The 15325-nt window shown below is 43.6% G+C and overlaps 1 protein-coding gene across 1 annotated transcript in view; it reads right to left on the reverse strand.

The window, feature by feature from the left end:
* Positions 1 to 345: 345 nt before the first annotated feature.
* Positions 346 to 15325, reverse strand: part of LOC124775415 (serine/threonine-protein kinase Aurora-1-like) — a 103125-nt gene continuing 88145 nt past the window's right edge. Inside the window, 1 exon segment of the mRNA XM_047250248.1 lies at positions 346 to 612. Coding sequence (XP_047106204.1) covers positions 526 to 612 — 87 coding nt within the window. The 3' untranslated portion in view covers positions 346 to 525.

Here is a 15325-nt window from a genome sequence, read left to right on the forward strand (position 1 = left end):
TTATAGCCTGTTATGCTCTGGTGCTGCCTGCTTGCCTATTAATTTTTCCTGTTATTTTAGTGAAGCTTCCCCCTCTTATTAACACTCAAGACTTAGCCGTCATTTCTACTGATGCAAGACAATGACACTTCTAAATATTACTAATCTATTTGTTTGCAACAAGAACATTACTCTCTTTGTACATAACCTTCAGTGTTCATAGTTGGTAATTATTAAGTGTTGATAGTCCACATAAACTTGTTAATGTGTTACTCTTTTGTAAATAACCCATTGTCTTTATTAGTCACCTCCACTACCAACATATCACAAATAATAACAAAAGCTCCATACAGAAAATGCACAAGATTAAAATTATTCTTTTATTGGTGTTGAGAAGTTACTTAAAATGCTATAAACATTCACAAACATATAAATCTTTCATAAAAATAAAAAAAAATGCAGAGTATATACAAGATTCTACATGTATGATATACAACAGCTCTCTGATATGTACAGTAAAAGGAACAAATACAATTTACATTTACATTAAATGTCTTTAACATGGTTCTGTATCCAAGGATGTGTCATCACATGCTTTAATGGGAGACGCTGCTTTGGATTGCGTTGCAGGAGCTGTAAATAAAAAGAAAACTCTTTAACTGACTCTCACTAGCAAGGAAAGGACTTTTTCAGAGTCCTCTTGGTAGACAAATCAACAGGCAGAATATACAGTCCAACTAATGAAAACAATCAAAATGCATAAATGAAAAGTTGTTTCCCATTGTTACTGTCATTCCTCTCTTCCTCCATTACACAGATGTATCAGCATTTGATGGTATTTTGGAATTACAATGTCATTGGCAAATGTCAAAGTTTTTAATTATTCTTCCTGAACTTCAACTCCTCCTCCAAATTTTTCCTCTGTTTCCTCTACTGCTTGCTCAATGAACAGATTGAACATCAGGAATAGGCTACATTCCTATCTTACTCCCTTTTCCAAATGTTGCGCCCCTTCTATGCCCCTTGATTCGTAACGGCCATTTGATTTCTGTACAAGTTGTATACAACTTTCCACTCCCCATATTTTACCCCTGCAACTTTCTCAGTTCCGAAGAGTGTATTCTAGCTGACATTGTCAAAAATCTCTCTCCAAAAAATGCTATAAATGTAGGTTTGCCTTACTTTAATCTGTCTTCTAAGGTAAGTCACAGGCTTGTACTGCCTTGCTTGTTTCTACTTTTCTCTGGAACCCAAACTTATCATCCCCGAGGTCAACTTCTACCAATTTTTCCATTTTTCTGCAAATAATTCACACTAATACTTTGCAAACATGACTTACTAAACTAACAGTTTGGTAGTACTCACACCTGTCAGCAACTACTTTCTTTGGAATTTGAATTATTATATTTGTCATGAGGACTGATGGTATTTCACCTGTCTCGTACATCCTGCACAAGGTAGAATAGTTTTGTCGTTGCTGTTCTCCTACAGAAATCAATAACTCTCACGTAATGACCTCTACTCCTGGGGCCTTGTTTCAACTTGGGGCTTTCAGAGCTCAATCAAATTCTTTTCGCATATAGTATCTCTTTTCTTCATCTATGTTCTCTTCCCTTTCTGTAATACTGCCTTCAAGTCCGTTTTCATTTTATAGACACTTTATATACTCCTGCCTTCAGCTGTCTTTTCTTTGCTTAGTACCGGTTTTGCATCCGAGTTCTTGACACTACTGGTTGTCTTTTCTCTAAAGGCCTGTTATTTTCCTATAGCCAATATCTAGCCTTCCCCTACTTATATATGATTATACAGCCTTGCAAGTTTCTTCTAGCCATTCCTGCTTCACCACTTAGCACTTTGTCAGTCTTATTTGTACATGTCTATATTCCCCTTTTCTGCATTTTTTCTTCTTTCATCTATTAAATTAAACATCTCCCGTGACATCCAAGGATTTCTACTAGGACTAGACTTTTTACTTATGTGATCCTTCCTGTCTTCACTATTTCATTCTCAAAGCAACCCATTTGTCTTCCACTGTATTCATTTGCTCTCACTGAAACTCAACAACCTCTGGTTCTTTTAACTTATCCAGGCCTCAAATCAATTTGCAACTTTTTTGTAGTTTCTTCAGTTTTAAACTGTAGTTCATTACCAATAAATTGTGGTCAGGGTCTACACCTGCCTCTAGATCTGTTTTAGTTTAAAATCTGGTTCCAGAATCTGTTTCTTGCCATTGTACAGGATAAGTCAGAAAGGACTTTACAGCTTGGGGATGACATGAAAATTTATTGAGATAACTTACAGAATCAGTAAAGGTGTCATTTTATAGCAAACAACCTCAGGTTTGATTCAAGCAGAGCATCAGGAACCCATTCCATCACCAGGAGTTCCAGCATAGAGCACAGGTAAAATGGCTACTTTCACTGGTGCAGAGTGTGCTCAGTGTGTTTTGGTCTCATGAAACAAACTCTGCAACAATGTTCGTAAATTTTGCACAAAATACATTGCAGAACCTATAAGCAGGTCTAGAATTTACTCTTGCTACAAGAACTTTGTTGGGACGAGTTGTTCACTGCGCTATGATGAATCACCGGGTCATCCGCCTGTTGATGATTCAAGTCTAACAAATTAGGGAGAGCTTTGCTCGCAGTCCACAAACATCAACTTGATGTGCATCTCGCGAGACTGACGTTCCGCAAAGACTGAGTGGCGAGTACTGCATACAAGTTTACATTCGAAACCATACACATTCCCAATGACACAGCACATTAGTAAGGCAGGTAAGGTTACTCATGGGCATTTCTGTGCAAAAATGTTGCATCAGATAGAGGACGAGATATTATTGAACACAATAATCTTCAGCAATGAGTTATTTCATATCAGTGGCATGGTGAACACCCACAAGTGCAGAATATGGGGCAGTGAAAATCCACACGCAACCCTGGAACATGTTCATGACAACCCCAAAATTAATGGGTTTTGTGCCCTTAAAGTATGCGGTCCTTTCTCCTTCCTTGAGAAAACTGTCACTGGTATTGTGTATCTGGATATGCTTTAAAACTTTTCAATTGCACAAACCAGTCAAGACGAGACAGACAGGATGATTTATACCAGCAAGACATTGCATCACCTTATTTCCTGAAGGAAGTTTAAGGTTTCCTCAATAATCGCTTCCCAGGCCAGTGGACTGGCCGTGAAGGGCCAACCGAATGGTCACCTCATTCCACAGACTTGACACCACTGGATTTGTTTCTCTGGGATTTCATTGAAGGCCATGTGTGTGATCCTCCTCTACCAAACAATTTAACTGACCTGGAAAATCAAATTTACACCGATGTTGCATAAGTTACGTTCAATTTGCTGCAACAGGTGTGGGAAGAAATTTATTACCAGTGGTCTGTTTGTCGCATCACAAAAGGTAGTCACATCAAATCAAAATTACACTTGACACTTTATGTTGTTTGGTACAAAGTGGCATCTACCAATTCTGTAACTTAGCTCAATAAATTTCTATACCACTCCCAAGCTATAAAGCCTTTGTTTCAGTCTGTATTATTAATCTGAAACCTTCCAGTGTCTCTAGTCTCTTCCAAAATACAAATTTATTTCATGAGTCTTAGTGATAATTCAATTACGTTTTATGCAAAATTCTACCAGGCAGCTTCCTCTCATTCCTTTTCCCCAGTCCATATTTACCTATTTTTCATTCTCTTCCTCTTCCTGCTATATAATTCAAGTCCCCATCACAATAATGTTTTCCTCTCCCTTAAGTATCCAAATGATTTCTTTTATCTGATCACACAGTTTTTCAACCTCTCCATCATGTTCAGAACTAGTTGGCATATGAACTACTATCATGGTGGGTGTTGGCCTTATGTATCTTGTCTAATAATGTGTTCACTATGCTGTTCTAGTGGCTTACCCACATTCTTATTTTCTTATCCATTTAACACTCTTTCCTGTATTACCCTTTTGATTTGTAATTACAGCCCTACACTCAGGCCATGTTTTGATGTTACAAGGCTGGTTCAGTCAATCATCAAGACTGTCACTCCCTGAAATTAGTGGAAGGCTGTTGCCCCTATTCAGGACCTACATGTTTGACTGCCTCTCAACAGATAGCCCTCTGCTGTGGTGGCAACTATGGCATACCTATTAAACATGAACAGTACAAAACATATTAACATGTTTAACTCACTAGTAAGAGAAGAAGCTGTGATAGATACAAGAAATGTTTGTAACTGAGTAGGATATTAATGGAGATGGTACCAATATCAGAGAAAACAATATTGCAGAAGGCTTTCAACTGCTGCTGAAGAGTAGAAAATAAGAGTCTGACACTGGAAGTTATACAGAATTTACAGAACTGAATAAATCCATCTGAGTGTAATGAGAACACTAAATCAACCAAATCTGCCAAACAGATGCAAACAAAATGAGCACTTATTATGGTCAGTTATTATATGCCACCGGCCAGTAAGAGTGACAAAGTAACACTAAACATCTGAAGTGTTCCTTTTAATAATGTTCATCTCATCAAGTGAATTTTTCCTGAAATATTTCCAGAGGTGGAAAAAGGCAACCCATGTATCAGCAACAAAAATCTGAGAGCCCGTAAGTTTGATATTAAAAAAATCTGGAGACTTTGTCGAAGTGGAGCTTGTGCAATTATCTACAGAATGTCTGCATTAAACTATTCTGACTATCTGAAACCACAATATAACTGCTTTAATTCACAAGACATGCATGTGTTTTTGTCAGTGGCACATGAGATTTTAACCAGAACTTTAACAGTAGACTGACTAGAGCAAGGAAGATGCTAGTTTCAGGACTGTTTATAGTGGTACAGGACATGTGCAGGGTCGTATGAATACCCTTCAAAGAACACTTTCCATATTGCCATCACAGAGGGCAATCCATTGCTCTGCTGAAATATGGAATGCAGAGTTGCCTAAAGGGGGCCACCACTATCTCTGGCTGTCCAGCTTCCAGAGGGTCTTGTCCTGTCCAGAATGCACCTAACTTTTCAATAGCCTAGAGCACATTTCATCTAATGGCAGCCCTCAAACCACAATTTTGTTAACCCACTACTGTGCTCAACAATTTTAGTAATAGAAGCAGAGGTCACAACCCGGTATGTGAGTATCACCGACTTAACTTGAAGACTTGCCAGCAGCTAAAAGTTCCATATAGTGATATAAACTACAGATTTTGTCTGTCAGTACAGTTGTGTTCTCTCATACTTACTTTGTCAATTTCTTAGAAATGATCCTTGTGGAAAGGAAACTGTTTTAGTCTTTTGTAATAAGTATTCACAACTTTTCCAGTATGCCAAAGGAAATTAATCTATAATTTGATACTAAGGTAGAAATTGTGCAGTGTACGTTTGGCATTTAATGCTGTTTGTTGGAGTAATCCAAAATGAAGTATGGTAAGTCACTATTGAAAGAAATTGCTGCAAGAAACGTAAACTGGTTTTCTTCGCAAGTATAATTATTTTGGATCTACTGAAGTAACTGTCAAATGCAGATATAATCAACATTCTCAGAAAGAAGGTATATTCAACAGTCTCCGAAAGAAAGTGCAATTAAATGTTCATGTCCACCAGTTCACTATCAAATGAATATTTGTTACATGTTCAAGATACAGCTGCTTCATACACAACACAAACTCATTTTGGAAAATGAATCATTTGCAGCTGTAATGTATTGTTTTGCATTCAATGCTGGATCATTTGGACTAGATAGAACAATGACTTATAACTGAATTGACTGTTCTGTTATTTAAACATCATTAGTATGCTTCTAGTGATTCTTGTTTTTGGGTTAGTGAACTTGAATTATTGCGAGAGTGTTAGCATTTTGTTGGAAACTTTAAAACTATTCATTATTGTTTAGACAGAGCACACATTCTGATAGAGCTATTTTCAGCCAAATTTACAGCAGTCTGCCAATGCTTGGATAACTTTTTGAATTGCGACTGTAGATATTACATGGTTTTGAGGCGAAGAACTTGTCGAGCCATATTTGGAGGGCATTTTAACCCGGAAACTAAGTTCATTGAAGGTTGTTCAAGAGAGAGGAGAAATGCCGCAAATATGAGGGGCCTCAGGTGAATAAGGTGCAGGCGGAATAATGTCCAAACCCAATGCCTGTAGTGTTTTTTGTAGGTTTGGCAGAATGCATGCGGCCATTATTGTGGGATAGCATTACTTCATGCAGTCTTCCTAGTTGCTGTTTTTCGACTGCATCTGCAAGATGTCTTAGTTGTTGACAATAAATATCAGCAGTAATGATTACACCTCAGAGAAGCAACTCTTAGTACACCACACCATCACTTTTCCACAGATACACAACATTATCTTTTGTGGATGCACACAGGTTTTTGTACAAAGAGTTGCTGCTTTGTTTGGACTCAACCACTCCTTTCGTTTCCCGTAATAATACAAGATGGAATGGTTGGTGTTGTTCAAGAACCAACTGATGACGAGTTAGCCGAGATGCACATATGGCCACCCACTGATTAATGTGATTTTGGCTTAGTGCATGCCATACCCATACACCCAATTTTTTTTAACTCCCCTTCTACATCAATATCTACATCCATACTCCGCAAGCCACCTGGCGGTGAGTGGCAGAGGGTACCCTGAGTACCTCTATCGGTTCTCCCTTCTATTCCAGTCTCGTATTGTTCGTGGAAAGAAGGATTGTCGGCATGCTTCTGCGTGGGCTCTAATCTCTCCGATTTTATCCTCATGGTCTCTTCGCGAGATATACGTAGGACGGAGCAATATACTGCTTGACTCTTCGGTGAAGGTATGTTCTCGAAACTTCAACAAAAGCCCGTACCAAGCTACTGAGCGTCTCTCCTGGAGTTTATCTATCATCTCCGTAACGCTTTCGCGATTACTAAATGATCCTGTAACGAAGCGCGCTGCTCTCCGTTGGATCTTCTCTATCTCTTCTATCAACCCTATCTGGTACGGATCCCACACTGCTGAGTAGTATTCAAGCAGTGGGCGAACAAGTATACTGTAACCTACTTCCATTGTGTTCGGATTGCATTTCCTTAGGATTCTTCCAATGAATCTCAGTCTGGCATCTGCTTTACCGACGAACAACTTCATATGATCATTCCATTTTAAATCACTCCTAATGCGTACTCCCAGATAATTTATGGAATAAACTGCTTCCAGTTGCCGACCTGCTATTTTGTAGCTAAATGATATGGGATCTTTCTATGTATTCGCAGCACATTACACTTGTCTACATTGAGATTCAATTGCAATTCCCTGCACCATGCGTCAATTCGTTGCAGATCCTCCTGCATTTTAGTGCAATTTTCCATTGTTACAACCTCTCGATATACTACAGCACCATCTGCAAAAAGCCTCAGTGAACTTCCGCTGTTATCCACAAGGTCATTTATGTATACTGTGAATAGCAACGGTCCCACGACACTCCCCTGCAGCACACCTGAAATCACTCTTACTTCGGAAGACTTCTCTCCATTGAGAATGACTTGCTGCGTTCTGTTATCTAGGAACTCTTCAATCCAATCACACAATTGGTCTGATAGTCCATATGCTCTTACTTTGTTCATTAAATGACTGTGGGGAACCGTATAGAACGCCTTGCGGAAGTCAAGAAACACGGCATCTACCTGTGAACCCCTGTCTATGGCCCTCTGAGTCTCGTGGACGAATAGCGCGAGCTGGGTTTCACATGACCGTCTTTTTCGAAACCCATGCTGATTCCTACAGAGTAGATTTCTAGTCTCCAGAAAAGACATTATACTTGAACATAATACATGTTCCAAAATTCTACAACTGATCGACATTAGAGATATAGGTCTATAGTTCTGCACATCTGTTCGATGTCCCTTCTTGAAAACGCGGATGACCTGTGCCCTTTTTCAATCCTTTGGAACGCTACGCTCTTCTACAGACTAACGGTACACCGCTGCAAGAAGGGGGGCAAGTTCCTTCGCGTACTCTGTGTAAAATCGAACTCGTATCCCATCAGGTCCAGCGGCCTTTCCTCATTTGAGCGATTTTAATTGTTTCTCTTTCCCTCTGTTCTCTATTTCGATATCTACCATTTTGTCATCTGTACGACAATCTAGAGAAGGAACTACAGTGCAGTCTTCCTCTGTGAAACAGCTTTGGAAAAAGACATTAGTATTTTGGCCTTTAGTCTGTCATCCTCTGTTTCAGTACCATTTTGGTCAGAGTGTCTGGACATTTTGTTTTGTTCCACCTACCGCTTTGACATAAGACCAAAATTTCTTAGGATTTTCTGCCAAGTCAGTACATAGAACTTTACTTTCGAATTCATTGAACACCTCTCGCATACATTTCGCTTCACATAATTTTTGTTTGTCTGCAAGACTTTGGCTATGTTTATGTTTGCTGTGAAGTTTCCTTTGCTTCCGCAGCAGTTTTCCAACTCGGTTGTTGTACCACGGTGGCTCTTTTCCACCTCTTACGATCTTGCTTGGCACATACTCATCTAACACATATTTTAAGATTTATTTATTTTATTTATTTATTTATTTCTTGTTCCGTGGGACCAAATTAAGGAGAAGTCTCCATGGTCATGGAACGAGTCAATACATGAAATTATAACACGATATTAGAAACAGATAAAATGAAATATAAGAAACATATTCAGACGACAATTCGTAAGTTTAAATAAAGAAAATCAACACTGGAATTTGCTTAATTTTTTAGCTCTTCCAGGAGCTCCTCGACAGAATAGAAGGAGTGAGCCATGAGGAAACCCTTCAGTTTAGATTTAAAAGAGTTTGGGCTACTGCTAAGATTTTTGAGTTCTTGTGGTAGCTTATTGAAAATGGATGCAGCAGAATACTGCACTCCTTTCTGCACAGGAGTCAAGGAAGTGCATTCCACATGCAGATTTGATTTCTGCCTAGTATTAACTGAGTGAAAGCTGCTAACTCTTGGGAATAGGCTAATATTGCTAACAACAAACGACATTAAAGAAAATATATACTGTGAGGGCAATGTCAGAATTCCCAGACTATTGAATAGAGGTCGACAAGAAGTTCTCAAACTTACACCACATATAGCTCGAACAACCCGTTTTTGAGCCAAAAATACCCTTTTTGAATCAGAAGAATTACCCCAAAAAATAATACCATACAACATAAGCGCATGAAAATATGCGAAGTAGACTACTTTTCGTGTTGAAGTGTTACTTATTTCAGATACTGTTCTAATGGTAAAGAAAGCAGCATTTAGTTTCTGAACAAGATCCTGGACATGGGCTTTCCACAACAGCTAACTATCTATCCGAACACCTAGAAACTTGAACTGTTCCGTCTCGCTTATAATATGCCCATTCTGTCTGATCAAAATATCAGTTTTTGTTGAATTGTGAGTTAGAAACTGTAAAAACTGAGTCTTACTGTGATTTAGCATCAAATTATTTTCCACAAGCCACGAACTTATGGGGGAAAGAAATACAGATCAAGTAGGTAAAAAGACGAGGGCTAATAGAAATCCTTGGGTAACAGAAGAAATATTGAATTTAATTGATGAAAGGAGAAAATATAAAAATGCAGTAAATGAAGCAGGCAAAAAGGAATACAAATGTCTCAAAAATGATATCGACAGGAAGTGCAAAATGGCTAAGCAGGGATGGCTAGAGGACAAATGTAAGGATGTAGAGGCTTATCTCACAAGGGGTAAGATAGATATTACCTACAGGAAAATTGGTTGGTTGGTTGGTTGTTTGAGGTTAAAGGGACCAAACAGCAAGGTCATCAGTCCCTTGTTTCAAATAGACTCCATTCTGCTAACGGGACATCTCAGTATAGTCAGAAAAATAAAACGGAAAAAGGGGAAACGTAAAAGGGCAGTCACGTTGTCATTAGTAAAAACAAATGAGGGAAGTTGGCAAGAGAACGAACCCAACACTATGCTGAAGCAGCATAGGCAAGACCACCTGTGACTTAAAAGGTACAACTGCTATAATGCAGAAAGTACGTCTGGGAATAGAAAAACTAACCAAGCCTTAAAAAGAAGGGGTAAAAACAGAGGAAAAGGGAAAGAAAAGAGGATTCCGGTCAGGGAGGTGAATCGGGAATCTCTGAACACTGCCTACAGTGGGAGAATCCCAAACACTCACCGCCCTGCCCCAACACCAGAGGGAGATTAAAAACTTTAAAACTGAGAATAAAAACCACTCTCCCGAAGGAAACCTAGAACCAGAGAGAGACCATCCGGGAATCGTCAGCCAACATCAAAGGTAAAGTGTGGGGGAGTCTGTACTTAGCACGCAGAGCCAAAAGAAGGGGGCATTCAACCAAAATGTGGGCCACTGACTGGAAGGCTCCACAACCACATAGCGGGGGTGGCTCATCACGCAAAAGGAAACCATGGGTCAGCCTGGTATGGCCAATGCGGAGACGACACAGTGTGGTCGAGTCCTTGCGGGAGAGGCTAAATGAAGAACGCCATGGGCCTGGATTCACCTTAATGGCACGAAGTTTATTAGACAGTGGAGTAGCCTTCCAAGAATTGGCCCATGACTGTGCAAAGTGGGATTTGATGTGAAGCCGTAAATCCGCTGCAGGAGGGGTTACAGAAAACGAGGGGTAAGTAACTGCTCCCCCAGCCAAACGATCAGCGAGCTCATTACCCGGGATACCCACATGGCCCGGGACCCATAGGAAGTCAATGGAACAAGCAGCACGGTGAAGATCAGCGAGATGGTCATGGATAGCAGAGACCAAGGGATGGCGCGAAAAACACCGGTCAATAGCAAGAAGGCCACTCATCGAGTCCGTACATAACAAAACGCGGTTGTGTTGGGATTGTTTAATAAAGGTAAGGGCCCGGGAAATTGCCATCAATTCCGCAGTAAACACCCCACATGAGGGTGGCAGTAGATGATTTTCCGTTCCAACAAAGGACGTGAAGGCATACCCAACATGATCAGCAGATTTAGAGCCATCAGTGTAAAAAACAACAGCATCCCGAAACTCCCATAAAATTTGGCGGAAAAAGGAACGGAACACCACCGGGGGGATGGAATCTTTCGGACCGCGGCGGAGATCCATCCGAATTCGAGGCCGAGGAACTAACCAAGGAGGGGTGGAGGGGAGGGAGCGAGGAAGACAGGACAAACAAGGAAGCCGAAAATCACGGTTAAGAGACGCAAGGCGCAGCCCAACCGGTAAACCCGCCCGAGGGCGGGAGTCAGGCGGGCGACGTCCATGGTCTGGGAATAGGATAGAATAGGAAGGATGAGCGGGAGAAGAACGGATAGTAAGGGCATAAGACACCAGAAGCTGGGACCGCCGAACAGAAAGGGGGGGGGGGGGGATCCCAGCTTCAACCAGGAGACTATCAACAGGGCTAGTAGGGAAGGCACCGGTGGCCAAACGGATACCACGATGGTGGACTGGATCCAGCACGTGCAGCGTGGAAGGAGCAGCTGAACCATAAACTTGACAACCATAGTCCAAACGTGACAGAACTAGAGCACGACAAAGACGGAGGAGGAGGGAACGGTCCGCACCCCAGGAGGAGTGGGCAAGGAAGCGAAGGACATTGAGTTTACGGAAACATCCTACCTTCAGGAGTCTGATATGGGGCAGCCAAGTGAGCTTGTTGTCGAAAAGAAGACCTAGGAAACGAAACTGTGGAACCACAGGCAATCTTTGTGCAGCGAGATAGAGCTCTGGATCAGGGTGGACCGTAGTACGGCGGCAGAAGTGGACCACCCGCGATTTTAAAGGAGAGAATTGAAGCCCGTGTGAGAGGGTCCATGCAGAGGCACGCCGTATAGCCACCTGGAGCTGCCGTTCTGCAGATGGCATCGAGGAGGAACTAACCCAAATGCAGAAATCATCCACATACAGGGCAGGGGCGACCAAGGGACCGACAGAGGCCACAAGTCCATCGATAGCAATGAGGAAAAGAAGGACACTCAAGACAGAACCCTGTGGGATGCCCGTCTCCTGGGTCCGTGGAGAACTAAAAGCAGTACCAACTCGAACTCTGAATGACCGATGGATCAGGAACTGGCGGATAAAAATCGGGAGTGGGCCCCGAAGACCCCACTGATGAAGGGTTAGTAAGATGTGATGGCGCCAGGCCGTGTCATAGGCCTTGCGAAGGTCAAAAAACACTGCAACCAAATGGCGGCGCTGGGAAAAAGCCTGCCGAACTGCGGATTCCAAGTGAAGCAAATGATCGATTGGAGATCGTCCCTCTCGAAAGCCACACTGGTAAGGGGACAATAGATCCCGAGATTCGAGGACCCAAGTGAGCCGACGGGCTACCAGCCGTTCAAGTAACTTACAACCAACATTGGTCAAACTAATTGGCCGATAGCTGTCAACAGATAGGGGGTTCTGACCAGGCTTAAGGACAGGAACCACAATGCTATCCCTCCACTGAGAAGGGAAGTCACCCTGGAGCCAGATACGGTTAAACACCCGAAGAAGATGGTGCCGTTGTGGAGCACTGAGATGTTGAAGCAGCTGGTTATGAATGGAATCTGGGCCAGGGGCCGTATCATGAGAAGAAGATAGAGCAGAAAGAAATTCCGATTCAGTGAAAGGTTCGTTGTAAGATTCTGACTCACAAGTGGTGAAACATAAGGTGACAGCTTCAGCCTGCTGTTTTTGATGAAGGAAAGCAGCTGGATAGGAGGCCGACGCTGATGCCACTGCAAAATGGGTCGCAAGATGTTCTGCGAGAACTAATGGGTCCGTACAAATGCCATCTGGGAGGTGAAGGCCTGGGAGGGTGGACTGCCGATGGCAACCTTGGAGAGAGCGAAGTGTAGCCCATACCCGTAACAGAGGGACAATGGAACCAAGGGAAGAAACGAATCGTTCCCAACATATCCGCTTGCTCTGTTTGATTAAATAACGGGATTTAGCGCGAAGGCGCTTAAAGGTAAAAAGGCTGGCTACAGATGGGTGCCTCTTAAAGTGTTGCAAAGCTCGACGGCGATCACGGATGGCAATAGCAATGGCCGTACTCCACCACGGGACTTGCCGACGACGAAATTGTCCAGATGAGCGCGGGACAGCAAGGTTAGCAGCGCGAACAATCGCGTCAGACATGTCACGTAGGACGTCATCAATACAACCCGACAAAGAGGGAGAAAACTCGACCTGTGCAGTATATAGAGGCCAATCGGCGCGGTGGAAAGACCAATGAGGTAACCTGTCCATCGGGGAGCGGGAAGGGAGCGTGATAATCAACGGGAAATGGTCACTATCACAAAGGTCGTCGTGTGGCGACCAGTGTAATGAAGGGAGGAGAGAGGGAGAAGAAAGAGAAAGATCAATGGCAGAAAAGGTACCATGACCAGCACTGAAATGAGTAGGGGAGCCATCATTAAGAAGGCACAGGTCGTGGTCTGCAATAAATTGGTCTATAAGAAGACCTCGTCTAGATGGAAAGGCACTGCCCCACAAAGGATGATGAGCATTAAAATCCCCAAGGAGGAGGAAGTTGCTGAAGAAGGGTGGTTAAGGCAGCAGGTGTAAGAGTCCTGTCAGGAGGGAGATAAAGATTGCAGACTGTGACTGCAGAGTCTAAGTGGACCCTAACAGCAACCGCTTCCAATGTAGTTTGGAGAGGAATCCACGTGCTAGCAATGTCTGTACGGACCAACGTACAAACGCCACCAGAAGCCCGCAAGGGTCCGACCCGATTTCGACAGAAAACACGGAACCCACGGAGGGTCGGTGAGTGAGCACCAGTAAAATGAGATTCCTGGAGAATCACACAAGCTGCTGAGTAGGACGAAAGAAGGGATTTCAATTCCGGAAGGTGACGATAGTATCCATTACAATTCCATTGGAGAACCACAGAACGATGGTTTAAATGAGGGCTGAACACGCTAAATCCAGTCATACCGCCGGGTCCCCACCCGTCACCGACAAGGAGGGGGCGACATCCATAAACGACAGGTCAGAATCCGGTTGTGAAACCGGGGAAGGGACCTCCGGTGACACCAGAGGCTCTGTCCCGGGACTTATGTTTCTTCTTCTTTTCAGGCTGAGATCGAGGAGGGCTGTGTGGCATAATGGAGCCAGCTGCAGCAAGATCAGGAACAGAAAGAGACCGGGCGACCTGGGGGCCGATAGACCGCGGCTCTCGCGGTCGCCGCGCTGCAGCAGACCTTTGACCTGGAAGGTGCCGGGAAGGGGCATCCCGGGAGAGGCGCCCTTGACCGGCAGACGCCGAAGGAGTGGGACACTTCTCCGGCTGGGGAGGGGGAGCAGCGCCCAGAGGAGACGGTGTGGGAGCCGCAGGGGATGGGGGAAGGAGAGGGGTCCGGGATGGGGGTAAGGAAGGGGGAGGAAGGGATGAAGATGTAACCAAGGCGTAACTAGATGTCATGGACACAGGGTGCAATCGTGCATATTTCTTACGGGCCTCTGTGTAGCTTAAACGATCAAGAGACTTATACTCCTGTATCTTTTTTTCTTTCTTATAGACTGGGCAATCTGCTGAACGTGGAGAATGACTACCATGACAATTTACACATACAGGAGGGGGAACACAGGGACTCCCCTCATGGAGTGGACGTCCACAGTCACCACAGAGAGGGTCCTGGGTACAGCGAGAAGACATGTGGCCAAAACGCAAGCACTTAAAACACCGCATAGGAGGTGGGATGTACGGCTTCACATCACAGCGATAGACCATAATCTTAACTTTCTCAGGAAGGGTATCCCCTTCAAAGGCCAGGATAAAGGCACCAGTATCAATATGATTATCTTTAGGACCCTTCTGAACACGCCGAACAAAGTGAACACCCCGCCGTCCGAGATTGTCCCGAAGTTCCTCATCAGTTTGAAGGATGAGGTCTCTGTGAAAAATCACACCTTGTACCATATTTAGAGACTGGTGAGGGGTAATGGACACGGGAATTGTGCCAAGATGGGTACAGGCATGAACGGCCGCAGATTGGGCAGCTGAAGCAGTTTTTATCAGTAACGAACCCGACCGCATCTTGCTCATGGAGTCCACTTCGCCGAACTTGTCTTCAATGTGTTCCACAAAGAATAAAGGTTTGACACTGGTGAAAGTATCTCCATCAGTCCTGGTGCAAACTAGATAACGGGGGAAAGGTTTTGCCCCTAGACGACGGGCCTGACCCTCCTCCCAGGGGGTAGCCACGGAAGGGAAGGCCGAAGGGGCAACAGAAGCAGCACTTGAGGAATCAGTACCACGCAGAGAGACGGCCGCAGAAGTGCGGCCAGAGTTTTGGACCCGTATGCGTTTCATCTGCATAGCGTCCGCCCTGATACCACCCACTCCGATCAGGGGCTCTCCTCACGGGCGCCACCCAGC

The sequence above is a fragment of the Schistocerca piceifrons genome, chromosome 2, assembly GCF_021461385.2.
Source record: "Schistocerca piceifrons isolate TAMUIC-IGC-003096 chromosome 2, iqSchPice1.1, whole genome shotgun sequence".
In the NCBI taxonomy this organism is placed as follows: Eukaryota; Metazoa; Arthropoda; class Insecta; order Orthoptera; family Acrididae; genus Schistocerca; species Schistocerca piceifrons.